Source organism: Vanellus vanellus (assembly GCF_965231255.1).
Source record: "Vanellus vanellus genome assembly, contig: HAP1_SCAFFOLD_858, whole genome shotgun sequence".
Lineage (NCBI taxonomy): Eukaryota > Metazoa > Chordata > Aves > Charadriiformes > Charadriidae > Vanellus > Vanellus vanellus.
The window spans coordinates 58,290-78,123 of record NW_028128588.1 but is presented as its reverse complement, the minus strand read 5'-3'; the positions used below and the strand labels follow the sequence as shown (position 1 = coordinate 78,123).

Genomic DNA, 19,834 nt, shown 5'->3' with positions numbered 1-19,834 from the left:
GCCGCGCCGAGGACGACGAGGCCCCCTCAGCCCCGCACCACCGCTTCTTTCCGCCCCGGGCACTGCGAGGCCGAAACCAGCGCAGCCCTCCCCCAAATGCGCCGGGACCCCCCTAAACCAGCCCAATCCTCCGCAAAATGAGCCGGGACTCCCTGAAATCAGCTCAGCCCTCAGCAAAATGAGCCACACATCCGCCTGCAGAGCTCCGCCAGTCCCCCCGACGGACATCACAGGGGTGGGGGGAAAGAAAACAACCAGAAAGGTACTGAAAATAACGTGGAGACGGTGCTTAGAGATCCTTCCGAGAGGCAAAACCCGGCCTTTGTTCTCATTTTTGAACACGGGGTTTCGCAGTGCTTCGCGGGCAGTGGTTATCCAGGGGCATCAGCTATCCCGGGAAGCGAACGTTCCCATCCCGTGTGGCAAAAATCCACTCGCATGAATAACTTAGACAAAACCAGCCCACAAAAGGACAAGAGGCACCTTTGGTCACCTTTTCCTTGAAGCTTCGCTAAAACTGTATCCTCAGATTGGCCCTGTCCTGCAGTTTCTTTCCCAGAGTTTTGCCCCAAACCCACGCTTCTAGCCCCGCTCCCCAAGCCCTCCCTCGGGGCCCACCACCTTTCCCCAGCCCGGCCTGTCCTTAAAGCTTTTCTTTCCACACACAGCCCTTTCCACTCACCTCCCTCCGGGGCCTCCTCTCTCACAGACACCTCACAGCCCTGCAAACCTCCGCTCCTTCGCCTCTCCCACTCACGAAAACCCATTCCCCCCTCACAAACATCCATTCCCCTCACTCCCCCCTCACACGCTCACTCCCACACCCCCAACCATTCCCCCCACCATTCTCCCCTCCCCCCTCGACTCTTCTCTCTTCTCTCCTCTCTTCTCTCTCTTCTCCTCTCTTCTCCTCTCCTCTCCTCTCCTCTCCTCTCCTCTCCTCTCCTCTCCTCTCCTCTCCTCTCCTCTCCTCTCCTCTCCTCTCCTCTCCTCTCCTCTCCTCTCCTCTCCTCTCCTCTCCTCTCCTCTCTCTCCTCCTTTTTTCTTCTCCTACCCCTCTCTCTGCCCGTGGGCAGCCCTGGGACCCCTTTAAAGCCCACGGAGAGCCCCGGGGCCCCCTTGTCTCCCCCAGAGCCCACCGGGAGCCGTAGCTGTGGAGTCAGCTTAAGGAGTCTGCCCTAAGGACTGCTGCTTTTTGTAGCGTTGGGGGAGGGGGAGGGTTGTCGGTGTGGGGAGTGGAGCTGTGTGGGTCCCTTCTGCCAAAGTGCAGTGAGAACCACGTTCACTGAACCCCCATTCTACATGGACAGGGTCAGTTGGATGTATAGGACCAAGTTGTTGGAATAACCTCAGCTCTTTTATTAGCAATTCCAAGGCATTGGTATGTTGGTCAGTCCATTCCCAGGATTTTCCCTTCCTGAGCAAATCATCAAGGGGCGAGCAATGATGGAAAAGCCAGGGGTGTGTTTATGCCAATAGCTTAAAGTTCCTAGAACTTGCTGTAACTCCTTCACACTGGGTGGATTCTGCCCCTGTTCTGTTTTTTTTTTAGGGTATCTTGAGGGACTGAAGCAGCTCCTTTAATCCACCAGAGCCCCAGAATTGCACTTCCTGCGCCGGTCCTTGACACTTGGTGGGGAACGGCCCCAGTTTCAGATCTGACCTTGGGGGATGAAACCAGGCTTGGGTCCAGTGGGATTTGATTCCTAAAGCAACTACAGCAGCAGCTTTGAGAGGGATTTTTCCTCCCGACTCCTCCCCATAAAATTCCCCTCTGCACAGGGAAATATTAAATCCTCCCAAAATACGGAGCCGGCCGTGGGATCACGGGGCCCGAAGGGGGGGACAGGCGCAGCACTGTGTCCCACAGTCAGCCCGGGGGGTCACAGCCACCTTTTAGGTGGCTCAGAGTCACGTTGTTAACCAAGACCTCAGCTTTCATTTAATTAAAAATAAATACATAAATATATAAATAAATAAAAAATCTCACCCTGTAAGCAGCAAAAACCCCCGAGCTTCAAATGCAGGAGAGGGCCGCGCCGGGGAAATCTGCTTTGATTTTAAGTAAGGACTTTTGGAGGCAGCTGCCAAGGTTTTGTGGCCCCCGGGGAAGGGGGAGATGCAGAGCCGGACTCAGCCCGCTCTGCCCCAAAACCGGCCGCGTTTTCCCTCCAGGGTGACTTTCTTCTTTTCCGTCTCCGCTGGAGTGATGCCTGGCACATGCTGAAAACCATCCCAGGCTCTGGCCCCGGTCCCGGCCAGGAGGAAGTGAAGCTCAGCCCCACTCCCTCCTTTTACAGGGAGGAAAACAAAATGGAAAAAAAAACCCAAATTGCCCTATATTAGAAGTGTATAATTCCATTTTAAGGGCAGGGCAGCAATAGGGCTGGTACCACAGCCCCCCAGCCCCACAGCCACTGTGGGTCACCAGTGCAACGATTAAATTAAAGTTTCTTTTGGGAAGGGGGGAGAGACGGGGACTCTCCTGCACCGGGACCTTTCCCCTCCGGGGAGGCAGAGCCGGAGCAGCGAGCACGGTCCTGCCCGGAGGGCAGCGTGGAGGGGACACGCACGGGCATCCCGGAGGAACAGCAGCAAGGAAACCCCGGTGCTGCACCTTTCCCTTCCTCCGAGCCTTTTTCTTTTCCTCTTTTTAAGGGCTCAACCAGCTTCTTCCCCCTCCGACCGTCACCGTGGGGCACTGGCACCAGCCGCTTTGCAAAACCCCATCCCGTAAAAGCCGCCTGATTTTGGCCCTGTTTGGGGATGCGCCGCTTCCATCCTTACAGAGCAAACTGATAGATGATTTGTTTTTCTCCCCCCTCCCCATTTAGCAAGAAGCACCAACGTGCCGTTGTCGTTTTGGGTCGGTTTGCTGCAGAAAAAGGCTCCCACGGGGGACGGGATAAGCCGATGGCAGGAGGGTCCCTGCACCCATCCCACCGCTGCTGGTGGAGGGCGGCAAGGGGACCTTTTCTTCGGGGTTGTCCTCTCCTCCCGGGCTCTGTGGCCCCACGCCGCAGCCCAACGACCCCCCCGAGATGGGAAGAGAGCACGAGAACCATCTCTGCTCAACAGCTTCTTCCTGCAAAGGGGCAGGAAAAAGGAGGAGGAAAAGGCACCTTCCCACTTGCCTCCGGGCTCATCCCACCCTGCGAGAGAGACGCGGCTTTGCGAGGAGAGGGGAGGAGGAAAAAACACCACAGCGAGAGAGCCAGGGAGGGAAAAGGAAGGAAAGCGGAGGGGCAGCGGAGGGGCAGCCCGGGGACACAGAGCCCCAGGTCTCGCCTGGCCGCTCCCGCCACCACCCGGCGGATTGGAGGGGTTTGATCTGAAGCGCTGCCTTATATTAATTTAACAGCCGGGGGAGGAGAAGGCACCATTTCTGCCTTTTGCAGCTTCCAGGCTGACGGCAGAGCCGAAACAAGAAAAATAATTATAATAAAAACAAACAAACAAACAAACAAAAATTCCAAAAAAAACCCCAATGTAAAACTGGAGCGCAGGGAGCAAATGCTTTTCCTTCGCCTCGGCCCAACCGCTTGGGCGCTCCGCGCTGCCCCGCCACGGAGGGCATCCCTCTCCTGCCAGGGAGAGACAGAAGGGCGAACTGAAGGCAGGACCCCAAACCAGACCCGAGAACCTGGTCGCGATGAAGAAGAAAGTGGAGAATGCGTCACATACAACAGAAACATTCAGAGTTTATTTTTGGAGAACAAAAGAAAAAGAGAAACAGAAGAGGAGGAGTGAGATATTAAAAAAATAGCACTGAAGGATGAAGCGGCAGCAGTCCCTCTACTGCTACAAAGCGGCAACAACCCACACACGAACACACGGAGGCGGAACACCACCGAACTCCCACTGACTGTCATGTGCACCTCAGTTTGCTGCTCTGGAGAGAGGGAATGCCTGAAGCACACCAAGGACAGCTGAAACCATCGCCGTGGCTTAAAGGGGAATCCGCCAACTGGAAAACAAAATAAAAGCGGTTTCTGCCCATGTCTGCGTGGGCACATCCCCGAGTCACGTTCTCACGCCTCTCCTTCAAAGTCAAGATTCCTACACATGAAAACTGGAGTTGGGGGGAGGGAGGAGAGAGAAAAGGAGGGAGAGCGTCATCAGTGGGGCTGCTGCCCCGCTCGTGGGACCGCACCGGCAGAGAGGAGCTGGTTCGTGTGCCGCAGCCCTCGCCGCTTGCTCGGCATTGCCGGCAAAAAAATACAAAAAGCCGTAGGCACGTGCCACCGCTTGCAAAGGAGCACGGCCACGTTCCCACGCGATCCTTTACCTCTTTCCTCCCCCGATTCAGACTGTTTCTGTGCTCATAGTGAGAGCCTTCCACATGGTTGTTTTCGACACCTCATCCGAGATATTAATCTCCGAAGGATCAGTCCTGCAATAAATATTTGAGAGCGCAATCTGTGACTGTGGGAACTGACGCCACCCAGCGCATCAGCACCAGCAAGAGGAACGGGGGGGAGGAGAACCAAAGCTGCGCATAAGCACAGCGGGTTGGGCGGGAGGAGGAGGTTTGGAAGGCGAGCCGGAGAGCCGCAGAGCTACAGCTCTGTGCAAAGGCTCTGCACAGAATCCCAGACTGGTCAGGGCTGGAAGGGCCCTCTGGAGCTCCCCCAGTCCCACCCCCGCCAGAGCAGGGGCACCTACAGCAGTGGCACAGGACACCTCCAGGCGGGTTTGGAATGTCTCCCGAGTGGGAGACTCCCCCACCTCTCTGGGCAGCCTGTGCCAGCGCTCTGCCGCCCGCCCTGCCCATAAATTTGCTCTTCCCGCCAAGCTGAGTGCATGGCGCTGGGATGCTCAGCAAAGATAAACGCAGTGAAAATTCTGCCAACCCCCTTCAGGCTAATCTTGCCGGGGGTCCTGCTGCTTGGTGGGGCTTTACCTGTCGCTGCTTGGCTTTGGGATATCTGCGCTGCTGGTCTTGCCCAGCTGCAGCCGAACGGAGTTTGCAGCAGCAGCTTCCATCATCTCCTGGGACTCCTGACATAAAAAGGGACAAATCAAAGTTCTCTGTCTATGATCGAAGTGGAGATAAACTAAACACCCAGCAAAACCCACGTGCTGCCCTCTCCTTCTGACCTTCTGTTAGCGCAGCCGGGGAAAGACCTTTCACTCCAAACATTTTGGGGGGGGGAGTTAAAACCACCCTTATGAGCAAATCTTTCCATCATAATTATAATGTTTATTATAAATGGCACCTTTAAAAATTATACCGCTATTCAAGTGTTAAGCTCACTGCTAATTTAAAAACAAGGTTATGATGCGGGATCCAGGCTGTCAGGATCTATTTCTATTGAGTTCAGATCTTCCCCCAACATTTCAAGAGAAGCTGTGACGGAAAGAGGCAATCTCAGAGCCCGAGGGAGACATCCAGCCCCGAGCACCCAGCAAGCATCACCTCTTCTTCTTTGGCTTCATTTTTGGCATCAGCCAACTTCTTCGTGCTTTCTGGCATAAGGTCATCCAAAAAGCTGAGCTCCCGCTTTGAGAAGCAGAAGTCCATCACTTTCCGGACAAACACGAGAGCCAAAACCTTCACAAAATAAGAAGGGAGAGGGGGTGAGGTGTGAGATGATGCTACGTCTCACTCCGACGCTGCAAACGTCCCGCTGCCGAGCGGCACCGGCTCTTACCATCATGGGAAAGATGATGGCAGCACGGGACACCTTGATGGCCCAGAGCAGGACGAGGCAGATGAGCTGGATCACAGTGAAGAAATGCACCTTCCGCAAGGGAACGTGCCGCAGGTAGATGAAATCCGGCTGGTGTTTTGCCGGCATCCAAAAGAGCTTCAAGCGGTCGAAGAACTGCAAAATAAAAGCAGAAAAGTTACCCCTTGGGGCTGCGGAAAGTTTCCGGCCCTGTTGGGACGTGGAAGGAGTTTTCAGGAACTCGCGTGCAGTGAGAAATCCTGGATCCCACTTTGTTCCTCCCGGGAGCAGCACCCGTTTTCCCTTTGCTCCATCTATAAACCGGTGTGTCCATGAGAGCTGCCCACCACATTGCAATTATTCCACGTCCTTCTATTATAGAATCACAGAAGGGTTTAGGTTGGAAGGGACCTCGAAGATCATCCAGTCCCACCCCCTGCCCTGGGCAGGGACACCTCCCACCAGCCCAGGTTGCTCCAAGCCCCGACCAACCTGGCCTTGAACACCTCCAGGGATGGGGCAGCCACAGATTCTCAGGGCAACCTGCGCTGGTGCCTCACCACCCTCACAGGAAAAATTTCTCCCTGATATCTCATCTCAATCTGCCCTCTGTCAGTGTCAAACCATCCCCCCTCGTCCCATTGCTCCCCTCCCTCATCCAGAGTCCCTCCCCAACTCTCCTGGAGCCCCTTTAGGCACTGGACTCCCCGGAGCCTTCTCTTCTCCAGGCTGAACACCCCCAACTCTCCCAGCCTGTCCTCCCAGCAGAGGGGCTCCAGCCCTCCCAGCATCTCCGGGGCCTCCTCTGGCCCCGCTCCACCAGGTCCATGGCTCTCCTGTGCTGCAGCCCCCCGAGCTGGAGGCAGCACTGCAGGGGGTCTCCCCAGAGCAGAGCACAGCAGAGGGCACAATCCCCCCTCGCCCTGCCGGCCACACTGCTGATGCAGCCCAGGATGTGGTCGGCCTTCTGGGCTGCGATCGTGCATTGCCGGCTCACGGTGAGCTTCTCATCAGTCCGCACCCCCAGGTCCTCCTCAGATCATCTCACCCCCCCTCGCTGTTCTTCTATAAAAATATATTTTTAATATATTCTATTCTTCTGTTTGTTATTTGGCATTTCTCAGCCCACTGAATCCCCCAGCGAGGATTCCCACCGGCAGTAGAAATCGCCTTCGCTTTGCACTGAATTCCCCCATTTTCACCACACCAAACACTGCCCTGTCCCAAACCGTGACGCAGAGCGCGCTGAACTTGCCTGGTCCTCCCACCCTACGTACCTCCTGTGCCCCCACCAATCTTTTCCTTATACAAAATACTTTCACTGCCTGCTTTTGGGGAGGTTTTCTCCCACACCACTGCTTTTTTCCTGCGTCTCTGGAGATGACACAGCAGGGAGCTGCACGCTGTAAGAGTCCATACCTGAATCCCTCTGAGTGACGACACGCCCATGTAGAGAAAGACACCGTAAAGCACAGGCATGGGTATAAACTGGGAAATTAAAAAAAAAAAGAATGCAATAATTTATTTTTTTAATTGCTTTTTCAGTATTAGTGCTTTCTTCTAGAGGCACTGCCTAAAATTGCCTAAAACTTTCCAGTTTCCACAGGGTTGGAGATGTGTCACCTCTTAACCTGTAGAGGTTTTGTGCGTGCGAGTGAGTGAGTGAATGCTCTGCTTTAGGCTGAGCTTCTGAGTTACGTTTCATTAGAATAATCCTGTTTTCCTGAAAGGTTGGAGGAAAATAGACCATTTCACCCATGCTACTGTACACCATGTTCTGTGACGGCAGAAGAACATTTCTACACATTCTTGCGGCAACACCCAAAAGCGAAGTGCCTCCTTTTAGCCTAGAGCTGAGGTGATTTTGTGGGAGTGTCCTGGTTTGAGAGACACAGGACTAATTTCTCTTCTAATGCTTGGGAAAATCTTCGCTTTTTTAGAAGACTCCAGTGTCTGAATTTGTGAAAATATTTACTTTACAGCCAGCTATGGTGTGTGGGTCTCAAGGTCTCAGTGTTTTCGAGCTCGCCAGGTGCAGGGATGAGGAGGAGCGAGACCCGGGCACTTGACCCAAGCTGGCCAACAGGATTATTTCATACCATCAACATCACACTCATTATAAATTAGAAAGTTTGCTGCGAAGTTCTCTCTCTCCCTTGATGGCTGCCATCCTGAGAACTTCGTGCCCTGGTGCCGGAGCCCTGAGGCCTTCCCTTCCTCCTGAAGCCGCAGCGCTCGCAGTGTCCCACATTTGCTGTCCACTGCTGGGAGTGCACAGCTTCCTACTGATAGAATTGGCTGAGTATAATCTTTGCATATTCTGTATTGGTGTCGGGATCAATATCAGTTCTTTAGTGCTGTTAATGTTAATTATCTAATCTTATTCTATTAAATCTGTTTATAGTTCATCTCTCGGGTTTTCTTGTTTTTCCCAATTTCCCTTTCCCAGGTGGGGAGGGGTCATCGGGTGATAGAATGATTGTCTAAATGACAACAGATTGTTATGGGTCTCTCAAACCGTAACAGGGAGGAACACACAAGGAAGCCCACGGGGATGATTTTGGTGTGTTTAGCTACTGGGAAAGGCTGTTGGGAGGCATTTGGGGGAGCCAATTGCATCCCATAAGGTGCTGCCTGCTTGAAAGAGAGCAGTGTACTGGTCTGAATCCGCTTCATCGGAACCCATAAACACAGGTGGGCCTGAGAGACACCTGGGAATTAAAGCAGTTGTCCTGCTCGCTTGCCTCGAGGACACCAAACTGGGGTGTGAAGGGCTGGAAAGTATAACTGAGGCTGCTTCCCACCGTGGGCCAAGCCTCAAGGTTTGGGATTGCCTCCTCCTCTGCTCCACACCTACTCAGGCCTGGATGGAGGGGATGTTTTTTGTATAACCTCCAAAAAGTTCACGCTTGTTGGGCGTTTTGCATTTTCCTCTTACCTTTAACACCGAAGTGAAGAAGACAGAGCAGCCCATGAGCACAAAGATCATCAAGCCGGTGACTCTCTGCTCTCGTATCCCCAGAAACTTGGGTTGTTCTCCTGGAGCTGAGCAGCCAGACTCCACTTTGAGGCTATTGACGTGGGTGATGGACAGGACAGTCGCAGCCACAAACCAGGGCAGCCCCATCACGGAGCACACCCCGAGCATCACGGCCACCATGAAAAGGTCCAGGTGGTACCCGCATCCTTTCTGTGGGCAGCAAAACAAGGAACAGAGCATCCCACAGCACAAGAGCGAGGACAACGTCGCGCCTCAGACTCAAACCCTACTTGGGCGCAAGTCACCCTCTTGAAAATTTAAGAGAAGAATTGGCAAAAATAAGGATGGATCCGGTCTTTGCGCAAGCACCTTGCGTGAAAATCTGGCAGGAGTTCAGACCAAGTGGATTTGGGAGGTTTGTGCAATAGCTACTTCTCAAAAAAAAAAACCAAACAAAATAGACTATTTTCATTCATAAAGAAAGTTCTACCACTGGCAAGCAAGGCGTGACCCCGAGTTATCCCTGGCAGTGTGTCAAAACAGTTCGTTCCCCCAGCTCCTGCTGGCGTTTTGAAACAAAAACACGCTTCTATAGTGCTTGAAAATTAATTTGTTCCTCCAAAAGATTGCTCATCTGAACTGCCCTCGTTTGCTCCCTGTGACATCACTAATCCAGCAGAGCATCCTGCCACACAGCCTGACATTGTCCCAAACCAACGCCTTCACAAAGCACTTGGCATAGGAGCTTCTCCCCACACCTGCAGCCCAGAGTGGGGTGGGGATGGGGTCAGCTCTTGCAGCCCCTTACCTTCAGCTTGTGCTCTTTCCTGTTGACAATGACAGCCGTGATCTGCTGGTCCATGAATATCAAGATGGTGCAGAGCAGAGCTGGGATGGGCGCGGCCAACACCGTCCACCAAGGGTTGGGCCCTATGGGGTTGACCAACCACCCGCGGTCGTCTCTGGTAGGCTGCAACAAAGCCAAAACACACATCAGGATCAACTCCCAGCCCAGCCACTTCACTGGCTTTGATTTTCCTCTCCATCGCTGTGCCGCCTCATCTCCTGGCCCTGCCTTCGTGTCACCCTCTCCTACGGGGTTCAGCAGTGCCAGCGTCCTCGTCGCAAGCACCTATAGATACTTCTGTAGGTATCAAGTTTTGGGGCTGGCGTCTTCTTTCCAGAAGGAAACAATGCATTTGGAGGTGGAAGAGGAGATGGTAACACCACCAGCATCTCCAGACTCAGCCCTGTCCTGTCCCAGCATCACCTTGTGGCATCCCCAAGAGCTGAAAGTGGCTCCACACCAAAACACCCCATTACCTTGAACATGTGGGGGACGTGGAGCTTCGGCGACGGGATCCCAACCAGGAAGTCAATGAGGACCATGACGACGATGGTGAGGAAGACACCAAAGTCACTTACTGTGGACCGTACCTGGGGCAAGAAAGCAGAGCTGAAAGGGACAGCACAAACGGGGCCATATTGTGAGATGGAAAAGTTAAAGACATCAACAGCATTAAGGCTGGTTAACAAATTCCCACCACTCTGAGAAGATGCAGCCAAATCCCTCGGTTAGATACTGTTGCTGTGTTTGTACCTGCGAGATCTGGTGTCAGGCAATAAAAAAAGTTTAATTAGGTGGAAAAGGGTCGTTTAAATTCAAACCCTAAAAAAAAGCCAATAACTTAAAAAATAAGGAAACAGACATCTGCCACTACAGCTGCACTCACAGCTACAATGGGAATAAGGCACTGAGGCATCATTTACTCCTCAAAAGGAAGAAACAGTGTCTTTTGTGTCTTTTTCTATGGCAGTTCCTCATTTGAATCAACTTTCCCCTTGGGCACACCAGGTGAAAAAAAAACACAAACAAAAAAACAACAGACAACCAACTTTGGAAGACCCGATTTCCCACTGCCTGGGCAAAAAACTGCTCCGGGGCAGGTCACGAGGCAGGTGGGAAACGCTACGATCGTTTTGCACTCCTGGAAATGAGTGAGGGACATCCAAGTTTGGCCTTCAAGGTCCAATATTTCCCAGTTTGACCAAGTGGTGGCAAACACTGCTTAGTGCTCCAGGAAAGCCATTTTGGGAAATGAGTGTGGAGACTGCTGCTGGCCACCGTCTTCTACCTACTCTGGTCGGGAAGTAACGGCTGGTCTTAAACTTCTTCAATAAGCCCGACAGGACAAAGGTGGAGAAGAAGAGGATGCAGCACCAGAAGAGGACATCGGGCGTGTAGGGGCCATCGTGTCCACAGGCAGGTCCACGAAACTCTCCATGCAAATACCGACATTCCTGGGGAAACAGAGCATCAGGACACAAAGGTAGTGCACATGCGGCAAGGAAACCTCGGATAACTAGGGAGTTTGGAGGATCTTGCTCCAAGATCTGTGACCTCGGGATGGCTGCAGCTAGCGGAGATTTATATTTAACGATCAACAGCAGCTGAATAAGTGACACATGGAACTACACAGACAGCGGAGAGAGGAGATGTGATGGGACACCGTACCACAGACCTATGGCACATCCTCTGCTTGAACAGCAGGTAACCGTGGCTGAAGAAGACACCAGAGGGGAAGGAAACACTGGAAACTCTTGGGGACGGGGAAGGAGGGAACGGGGAAGGAGGGCTAAGACAACAGCGACAGGAAAGGAGAAGAGACAAATTGTCCCTTCCCAGGGTCGGGCTCACAGGACACGGCCAAGGGGGGTGAAGATGTCCATAAGAGCGTCCCACCCTGTGCCTGAGCTCTGATTCCAGCAACAATGGCCCAAGGGGCTGCTCAGACATGCAAGTTTATGCACGTACCTTCAGACAGCGCTGAGTAAGAAAGCAAGGCCTGGAGTTACTAGGAACCAATTAAGGAAGCTAATTACAGCCTTCAAGCATGAACTGAAGTCCTCCAACTTCTCCAATAACCAAAGCACCCACTGAACCTTGCTCCCAGACAGAACCACTGTCCTGAGGATAACAGTTATTGCCCACCATGTCGGGGATGAGGTGGACTCTCCTTCCCAGGCCCAAGGGGGTTAAACCCAAACCTTAGACTGAAGTAACAACTTTTCAGAGCAGCACTGGCACAGTTGGAAGCCCATCTCACCTGAAGGGCTCTGAGCTTTGCACCAGGCCAGTGCCCCTGGACCCCGCGGCCGCGACACGAGGAAGCAGTGACTCGGGGCACTTACAGTCACCGTGAGGTTCTCCCAGGTGATGCCAGACACATTGATCTTGTTGCTCTCCCAGAACTGCAGGGTTTCGTTGCTGGGATGGGTCGGTGCCTCACACTTACAGCTGGGAGGAGAGAAGCCAAGACGGGGGTGAGGGGAAGGCGATGGAGGTGCAGCCCTGAGCTCCTGCCAAGGGGCAGCGGCGTTTTAGGAGGAAGAAACCCACTAGGAGATGGTGAGGAAGTCCAGCTTGCTGTGCGTGTGCACAGGGTAGGTCACTCGCAGGTGACTCAGCTTCTCCAGAGCCTCGTAGATGAAGATGATGCAGATGAGGGAGGCGAAGGCTTCTTCGGTGAAGCGGGTGATGTAGCACACCAAAGAGCTAGCATCGGTGGCCACCAGCACTATGCAGAAGAAGGCGGTCCACAGCCCGATGCATGCCCGGAGAGAGAGATAGGAGAGCGCATAGTCCCTGGGAAAGCAAAAGAAAACGCAGGGTGGAGAGGGCAGCAAGAGACTCCGAGCCGTGCCTTCCTTCGGGGAAAGTCGGCAGCAATTCAGGAGCGTGTCAAGGCTGCGGATGGTAAATGCAGTTTCCGCCTCCTACGACAGACAGCCTCGGGGCTGCGGCACAGGGTGTGGGCCCGCAGGAGGAGAGGCTAATTAATCCTTATTTAACAATGACCTTGTGTTAATGCCTCGGAGGCTAATTGAGGTCAGGTCCCTGTTGTGGAAGGTGGTATTCTCCCACATCACCCTGATGCCCTAACAGCGAAACCGGCTGGGTTTGCACCCAGTTACCTGCTGCCAGCAAGTTGGGGCTTCATAATAAATTTAATTGCAATAAGGGGGGTTAATCTCCCATCACAGTTGCCACAACAAAAAGACTGTCATGGAAAATATCCATTTTGCCTGAAAAGCTCCTGCTTTCTCAAAAATCATCAAAACATTGGACCAGAAAACTCTTTGGATATGTGGGTAAAATATATTTCCACTTCCAGCAAAAATCATGCAAAAAAGTGCCCGAGTTTGTACTGAGAGGAAAGCAAATCTTCCCTCATTCCCAAACCAGAGTCATTTGTCTCATCTTCCCTGTGCAGTCCATCTCGGGCATCCACATCCTTGTGGTTTCTCCTCCTCCTGCTCTTTCACTTTAACCCTAAAAACCTCAAACCACCCATCCATCCTTCAGAGACCAAGGGCTCCTGCACCGTCACATACTAAAGCAGCAGCGCGTGATGTCTGTGACACAGAAGACAACTTAAATCTACCAACTACCACTAAGAAAAACATCCTTTCTCCATCCCTGCCTTCTTCCAAAGGCGCTCGCAGCACCTGGCCGCAGCAGCCAGCCTTACTTGCAGAATTTGTAGAGGATCTTCTCGAACACGAGGACGGGGCCGGTGCTGCCGAGGATGGTGAGAGGTTGGCCAGCAAAGAGGGAATACACCACGCCGGTCATGGATGCGCCCAGCAGCGACTCCATGGCACTCTGTCCGGGGAAGAGAGGCAGCAGTGAGTAATTAAATTATTAGGGGGAAAAACACAAGTGCAAATTCACTGCAGCAAGGACTTCTGCAGGAGTTTTGTCCTCCCCTGTGCCACCCAACAGAGAGAGGTGCTCACTATGTGGCCGTTGGTCGCCTCCCCCAGCAGTCCCCCGAAGGTGATGATGGGGGACATGCAGGCACAGTAGAGGAAGAGGAAGGACGCCAGACACTGCAGGCTCAGACCATCCCGAAAGTCACTCCAGAACCAGGGGGCTTTTCGCTTCACATCCCGGATCAAACCTCCAAAGAGCCTGGAGGAAGGAAAAAAAAAAAAATAAACCATTTTTGTGGAAGACCGCATTAAGTTTTCTTGGCTGAGGAAGGACAATCACAAGCACAGAGTAACTTCTGTTGCTAAAAAGAAGTCTCCTTCTCCCATTTTAGCCCCAGTAGAAACTGAGGCATACAAAAAACCCCTCCAACAAAAAGAAAAAGAGACCAAACCTGAGAGCCCACCCCCTCTTATTGCAACAGTCCCTCACTTTGAGAAGCAGCAGAGCTCTACCTGGAGGTACTTACACATCTGCTTCCACCCCAAAGCAAGAAAACCTGTGTGCAACCATGCTGCGGCTGAGCCCAGCTGCCCAAATCTCCCACCCACCCAGCCCAGGGGACCAAGCTGGGAACCTGGAGCCCCTTCACTGACCCAGTTCACCCCAAAACTCTGCTAGAAGGGAGGTGCGCACTCAGATGTTAGGGGCAAACAGAAAAACACCCCACCAAACTATTTCAGTTCACACCTTCCTGTCCGCTCCAGTTCAGGACCGCTGTGCTTCTCCGGCTTGCTGTGAGAAGCGCTGTCATCGAGAGCTTCTGGCACCTTCCTTTTTTCCTGTTAAAATGGAAATAAGATAAAGATATGTCTTTGCAGCCACTGGCTTGTTTTGCTTTTTGGGCTGGGTACGTGACCTGTGAATTTGGGCCCCTGAGGAGCACCCCCAGCCGTGCTGCCCTCCTGCCTGTCCCCCTCGTGCCTCCTTCTGCCGCAGCACCCACCTGCGAAGGGACGTTTTTCGGGGGCTCAATTCGGATGGAGGGATCCCACTCTCCTGGCGGCAAAACCATGACCTGATCCAGAAACTCATCGATGCCAGCCACCAGGTCAGCCCGGTTCTTGGCTTTATAGGCAACGTCATGGAAAACCTGCCGTAGGAGACAACCTGGTGAGAGGACGACCCATCTCGGATGTCCTAACCAGTGCAATAAGCTCTTGGCTAAATGCAAGGTCATTTTCCGCATATCGCCTGTTGGAAATGGCAGGAAATATTCCCCCAAAGGAAAAATCTGTGCATCACAGTATTTGTAACCATCTCCACCAGGCTCCCGTCCCCCATGGCACACCACAGCCTTCTGCTTCAAGAGGAGAAGTTTCACTGGCCCTGGCAATGCCACCACTGGGGACAGCGTGCTGGGGACCCTGGGGAGAAGGATGAGGCGCGGGCTGCAGCCCAGGTGGGATTTTAGCCTCCTGCAGGCAGCTAAGAGGGACAGCAAACCCTCTTCCTCACTACTACAGAGACAGGGAGAGGTGAAGCCCCCAAAAAATGACCCAGAGATATCTCTTATCTCGTCACACCTCATCCGTCATGATAGTAGCCATGGACCTGCCGATCTCATGGTACTGATGGGCTTTTCCTCCTGGTCCAAGCAAAACAAACAGGAACCTAGGCAAGAAAACCAAAATGAGAGAGAAGAACATGGCCTCACTCAAAGGGCGCCCAAGGAAATCCCTGGGAGCTCCCAGCCCAGAGCGTGGCTCCAGGGGGGACGTGTAGGCTCACCGACTCCAGTGATGAATTTGAAACGCATCAAAACCAAATGCAAATTTGAGGTTTGGGCCAACTTTCATTAAAATTGGCCAATGGGTTTAAAAGCTCCAGCAGGGAAGGGAGGAATGAAAGCACGGAGATGTGGGTGGGAGAAACGTGCTTGCTCCCACTGGCCGTGTTCCCCTGGGACGCCCAACTGATGCATGCAATTTGGTGTTTTGTTGTGGTGGTTATTTTTTAAATAAAAACTTTGCACTTCTCGTTCAGACCTCGTTGGGATGGGAACTTCCGTCATGCCCGAGAGGAGGACAGCCGGGCTCAGGCGGACAAATGCCACGATGGGCTGGCGAAGGAAATCCAGCTCTCCTACGAGCACGTTGCACGCTTCAGCCCCGGTGGGAATTTTCTTCATGAAGCGCAGCTCCGCCTGGGCACGACAAGGGATTTTCAGCCATTACCCCAAAAGCAAAGCCCACCGCACTCTGCAGAACACTCTGCAGCCAAGTTTGCAAGAGCAAATCTGGCCCTAAAGGCGTAAGAAAGCTACGAGTGTCTCACCTTGCTTAGATCCATCGCATGGCTGTCATGGTTCACCCCATTTTTAGCTTCTGCAGTGGTGGGAGATGGATGAGGAGTGAGTGTTTGGGTTGGGAGGAGAAAGAAAGACACTGAGAAAGACAGGCAAGGAGCAATCGGGACACTTCTCCTTTGCCGGGAGAAGTCTAATGTGGCCAAAGCCCTGCAGAAACCTTCACCTGGTGCCAAAGCCTGGCAGAAACCCTCACCGGGTACCGAACCCTGCAGGAACCCTCACCTGGCTTGCCGAGGGGATGCACGTCTAACTGCTTCTTGCTCATGTCAGCAAACGAGCAGACGATGGGGAGAAGGTTGTTTCTTTTCTTCTCGTTCTGATGGTGATGCTTCTTCAAAAGCACTTCTCGAACTTTCGCCCGCGTGCGCTCATCAAACTCCGTGGACTGCTCTTGCTGGCCCAGGATCATATCTGGAGATGGCAACGGGAAACGAAGCCATCAGAGCAGAAAGTCCCCAAGCCCCGACCCCTCAAGCCCCCGGCGAAGGCTGCGCCACGCAGGATACCCTAACGCGGGCTCAGCCTTGCTTAGCAAGACGTTTTAATGCAGTTCAGCCTTTGCAGCCAAAGGAAGAATTCTCTTTTGCTAAAAGCCATCATCAAAGTGCTTATTCATCACTCCGCTCAGATAATTATTCCCCATCCTAGATAATGTGATTTTTTTGCCCGATCTGGCGTTTCTAGACAGACTTTCTAGACTCGACACATGTCAACAAATTATAAGCAATCTCTAGCACAGACTTTCCCAGAGTTTCCTTTGCCCATCCACTGCAATTTGCCAAGCCCAGGGAGAAATGTGCTAAGAACGGCCCCGACTTCTCCAGCTCTTGCAAGGGCTGAATGGAGACCTGCCAGTCAAAGATAATTTCTCCAAAGCCGCTTTTTCAATTAACTTCAATTATCTTCCCCACAGAAATATGCTGCTTGGTCACCTGCCAGATAAACTCTGCCTTTAAAGCTCTTAAATCCTGGATGTTAAGGCAATAGGAAAAAAAAAAACCAAGAACAGGAAGAAACAGCTTGTAGTAAGTAGCTTATTTAAGGAGGTTCAGCTCTTACACAGACTCCGTGTTCCTGAGAGCAGCCTGCCAAGCCCTGACATTCCTTTCTGGCCGGAGAATATTCTCTAATCGCCTCTCTGACCCCACAAATTGCTTTCAAAAGGCTCCCATACTGGGAGAAAAAGCTGATGTGACTGTTGTACACCCAGTCTACATCCAAAAAGCAACCCACAATTTAAAAACACAGTGGAGGTTCTGGAAAAGGACGTGCCATTGGGGCAGGGCTTGATACGGGAGTGAAGGGCACCACGGCAAATTGAGCTCGGCCGTTCCCAGCGGGTCGCAGTGCGCTCAGTACCTGCGATCTCTTCAATGCTGTTGGCACAAACATCCAGCAGCACCATCCCGTTGCTGATGCAGCTCCGCAGCTCGAAGAGGCTGTGCAAGGACAGCGTGGCCACGTAGGGCTTGCTCCAGCGCTCGCCACCATCTTCCACGTCCTCCTCAAACTTCAGCCACCTGCGGACATTGGGCACGATCAGCCCCGTTGCAAGAAAACAGCCTCAGCTCTGCAACCTCTTTGGTGCAGCTACGGGGCGGCAAGAGGAGAAGGCTCCGCGCATTGGCACCTGCAGCTGCAAAGCTTCACGTCCCAGAGAGCGGAAGGCAGAGCCCACGGCTGCCACCGCAGCCGGTGGCAGGGATTTACCTTGCCGTTTCCTTCCACTCGGCATCTTCACCCGCCTTCAGGAAGATCTCATCCAGCTCAGTGAACAAGTGGTGGGGAACATGCTGCTCGTCCTCCTCGGTGCTGAGGATGAACTGCACCCGCTGGGATGGGGTGTCTGGGGGCAGAAGATAAATCCCGTTACCACACCTGCATTCGACCCGTCACGCTCATACGCAAAGTGGCCATCGATCGGCACCAGTTCAGCCCTAAATATTGGGCTAGCCCCTCTCCCCCGGGTCTGGCCGGGCTTGCACAGAGCCACGGAGAAGGAGAAGCATCTATTGCACGTCTGCATAAGGACGGGCCACTTTCCTTCCCCACGTTTCCATTTTTAATGGCAGGATCCCTCTAAGGAAGACCAGCCTCAATCCATTATGCCTTCAACTGCCTCCCAAATAATGCCACTTTCCCTCAGAAGAACAGCAAACCACACAAATCAGCCACACAGACCTGCTTGCAGAGGATCCCGGCACCCACACAGCCCCAAGAAGGCTCGTGAACGCTGCGGCGGGACTTACAGTGGTAGCCCTGCTCCATCGGGGCACAGTCCTTCTCCCGTTCCTTCTTCCGATGCTTCTGGCGGTGGGGTCGGTGGTGCCGGTGGCACCGGTGGCTTTGCCTCACCAGCGGCATCCGCACGCCCACGGACAGGGTGCGGTGGCCTGCGAAAAAAGCAGTGTTCGCATCACTCTCGATATTGTGGAGACGGTTGACACCGCTGCCACGATTAAACCAGCGCATCCATCCCAGGAGGAAACACCAACTTCTCTTCATTTTAGTTTCACTGCATCCCTGAATGTCAGAGACATCCTTTTTTCCAAGCCTGTTTAACTTTGCAACAATAGAGCAACAACAAGCGATGGCTCCGGGTCACCTAAAAGTGCCCTGAAAATATCAACCCTTGTCTAAAATTCCAGCTTTGGCTGGACAACACTCAGACCTGCTCATTAAGCAGCCACAGAAGGTAATTATTTTTAAAATCTTTGTATGGCACAAGGCAACAAGAGGAGATCCAATCAGTCCTGTGATAATGAAGTCTGGAACAAAAAAAAAAGAAAATCACAGCCCTGTGTCTGCAGCCATCAACTTATTCTCCTGACCTCTCCAAGCCAAGAGCAGCCTCTGAGAAAACAAGCTGGGAACTACCCAGCTCTGTGGCCAACGCTCACACCGCAGATGCCATGGGGGCTTTTTCCCCTCTGTCTAAAAGCCATAATATTAAAACAATGTGAAAATAACTGTGCTTGTTTATTTGCAGGTGATGCATACGCTGAGCACAGGACGTGGCAGGGACTTTGCGCGACGGGAAAACGCGTGGGGCTGGTGGCACCTCTCCCGACTCACCTTCCAGCTCCTCCTTCTCATAGTGAATAGTGACAGCGGTGCTCGTTCTTCCCTGGTCAATCACCGCCTCCTCGTCGTGTCTCTGTTTAGTGAGGAGAAGAAGGTACAAGTTGGGGCCGGGTGAGGAGAGCTCCCTTACGTCCTCCCAGTCATCACCCATCCCTGCGGCCACGCGAGCCCAAGAGCATCACACCTCTGTGTGTCTCCTCCTCCAGGCACAGCCCTAAAAACACGGACTTGGAGGTTTTTATTCCCATACCCAAATAAAACCACCTGTAATGTCACCTGTATTGTATATACCGTGAGTCTGGAAGGCTTTACTAAAAGGGGAGACAGTTGAGTGTTTCAAACCAAAACCAAACCTCCTGCTTCGTTCTTGTGGTTCCTTTCGAAAAATTAAAATTAAAAAAGGGATTTCCAAACTGGGGTGGAGTGGGGTGGGGGAACCCAACTCCACACTTTTGAGCACAGCCAGTTTCATTCTCCAAAAGTGATACCTGCAGGACTCACTAGATGGCACTTGGCCACAGGACATGGCCACCATCAACCTCCAAAGGCCCTCAAGAACCTGCAAGGGTGAAGCTTCGACTTCAGCCCAACCAGGCTCGGGCTTCTCTTGCTGCAAGCCTGCTTTCCACACAAAACTGCGTTTTTCTCCTCAAAAGAAAAGCCAAAGGCTAACAGCTAATGCCCTCCTTGGCTGAAATACCACTGCCAGTGCTGCACGAAGAGCATCTGTGCCTTAAAAGCCAAAGGAGAATTACAGGCGTTCTCTTCTCCCCTTGCCCCTGGGCTGGGGAAGGGCATCACCGGGATCACCACGCTCAAAGAAATAAAAACCCAACCACGTCTCACACTCGAGTCGCAACTGCAACTTTGAAAGGGCCTCCAGGAAACCCTTCTCTTTAGAGAAGAGCAAAACACCAGAAATCTGCTTTTTATCCCCCAAATCCCTGCTTCGACTGAATGGCATCACCTGCCGCCGCGCAGCAGCGACGCTCGGGAAGCTCACACCTCCCGCT

General features: G+C 52.9%; 1 protein-coding gene across 1 annotated transcript; it reads right to left on the bottom strand.

Annotated features, from left to right (window-relative positions):
- Positions 1 to 4,305: 4,305 nt before the first annotated feature.
- Positions 4,306 to 18,894, bottom strand: LOC309684152 (electroneutral sodium bicarbonate exchanger 1-like; the record flags this gene model as incomplete). Its single annotated transcript, XM_082500107.1, has 23 exons — positions 4,306 to 4,393; positions 4,904 to 5,001; positions 5,420 to 5,554; positions 5,655 to 5,828; positions 7,092 to 7,160; positions 8,611 to 8,862; positions 9,461 to 9,622; positions 9,976 to 10,089; positions 10,792 to 10,953; positions 11,845 to 11,950; positions 12,053 to 12,298; positions 13,185 to 13,318; positions 13,453 to 13,627; positions 14,117 to 14,208; positions 14,373 to 14,519; positions 14,953 to 15,040; positions 15,415 to 15,572; positions 15,704 to 15,813; positions 15,960 to 16,148; positions 17,097 to 17,257; positions 17,448 to 17,583; positions 17,987 to 18,130; positions 18,813 to 18,894. Coding segments are annotated over 23 exons (3,222 nt in total), but the record flags the coding sequence as incomplete, so codon positions are not given.
- Between the last annotated feature and the right edge of the window lie 940 nt (positions 18,895 to 19,834).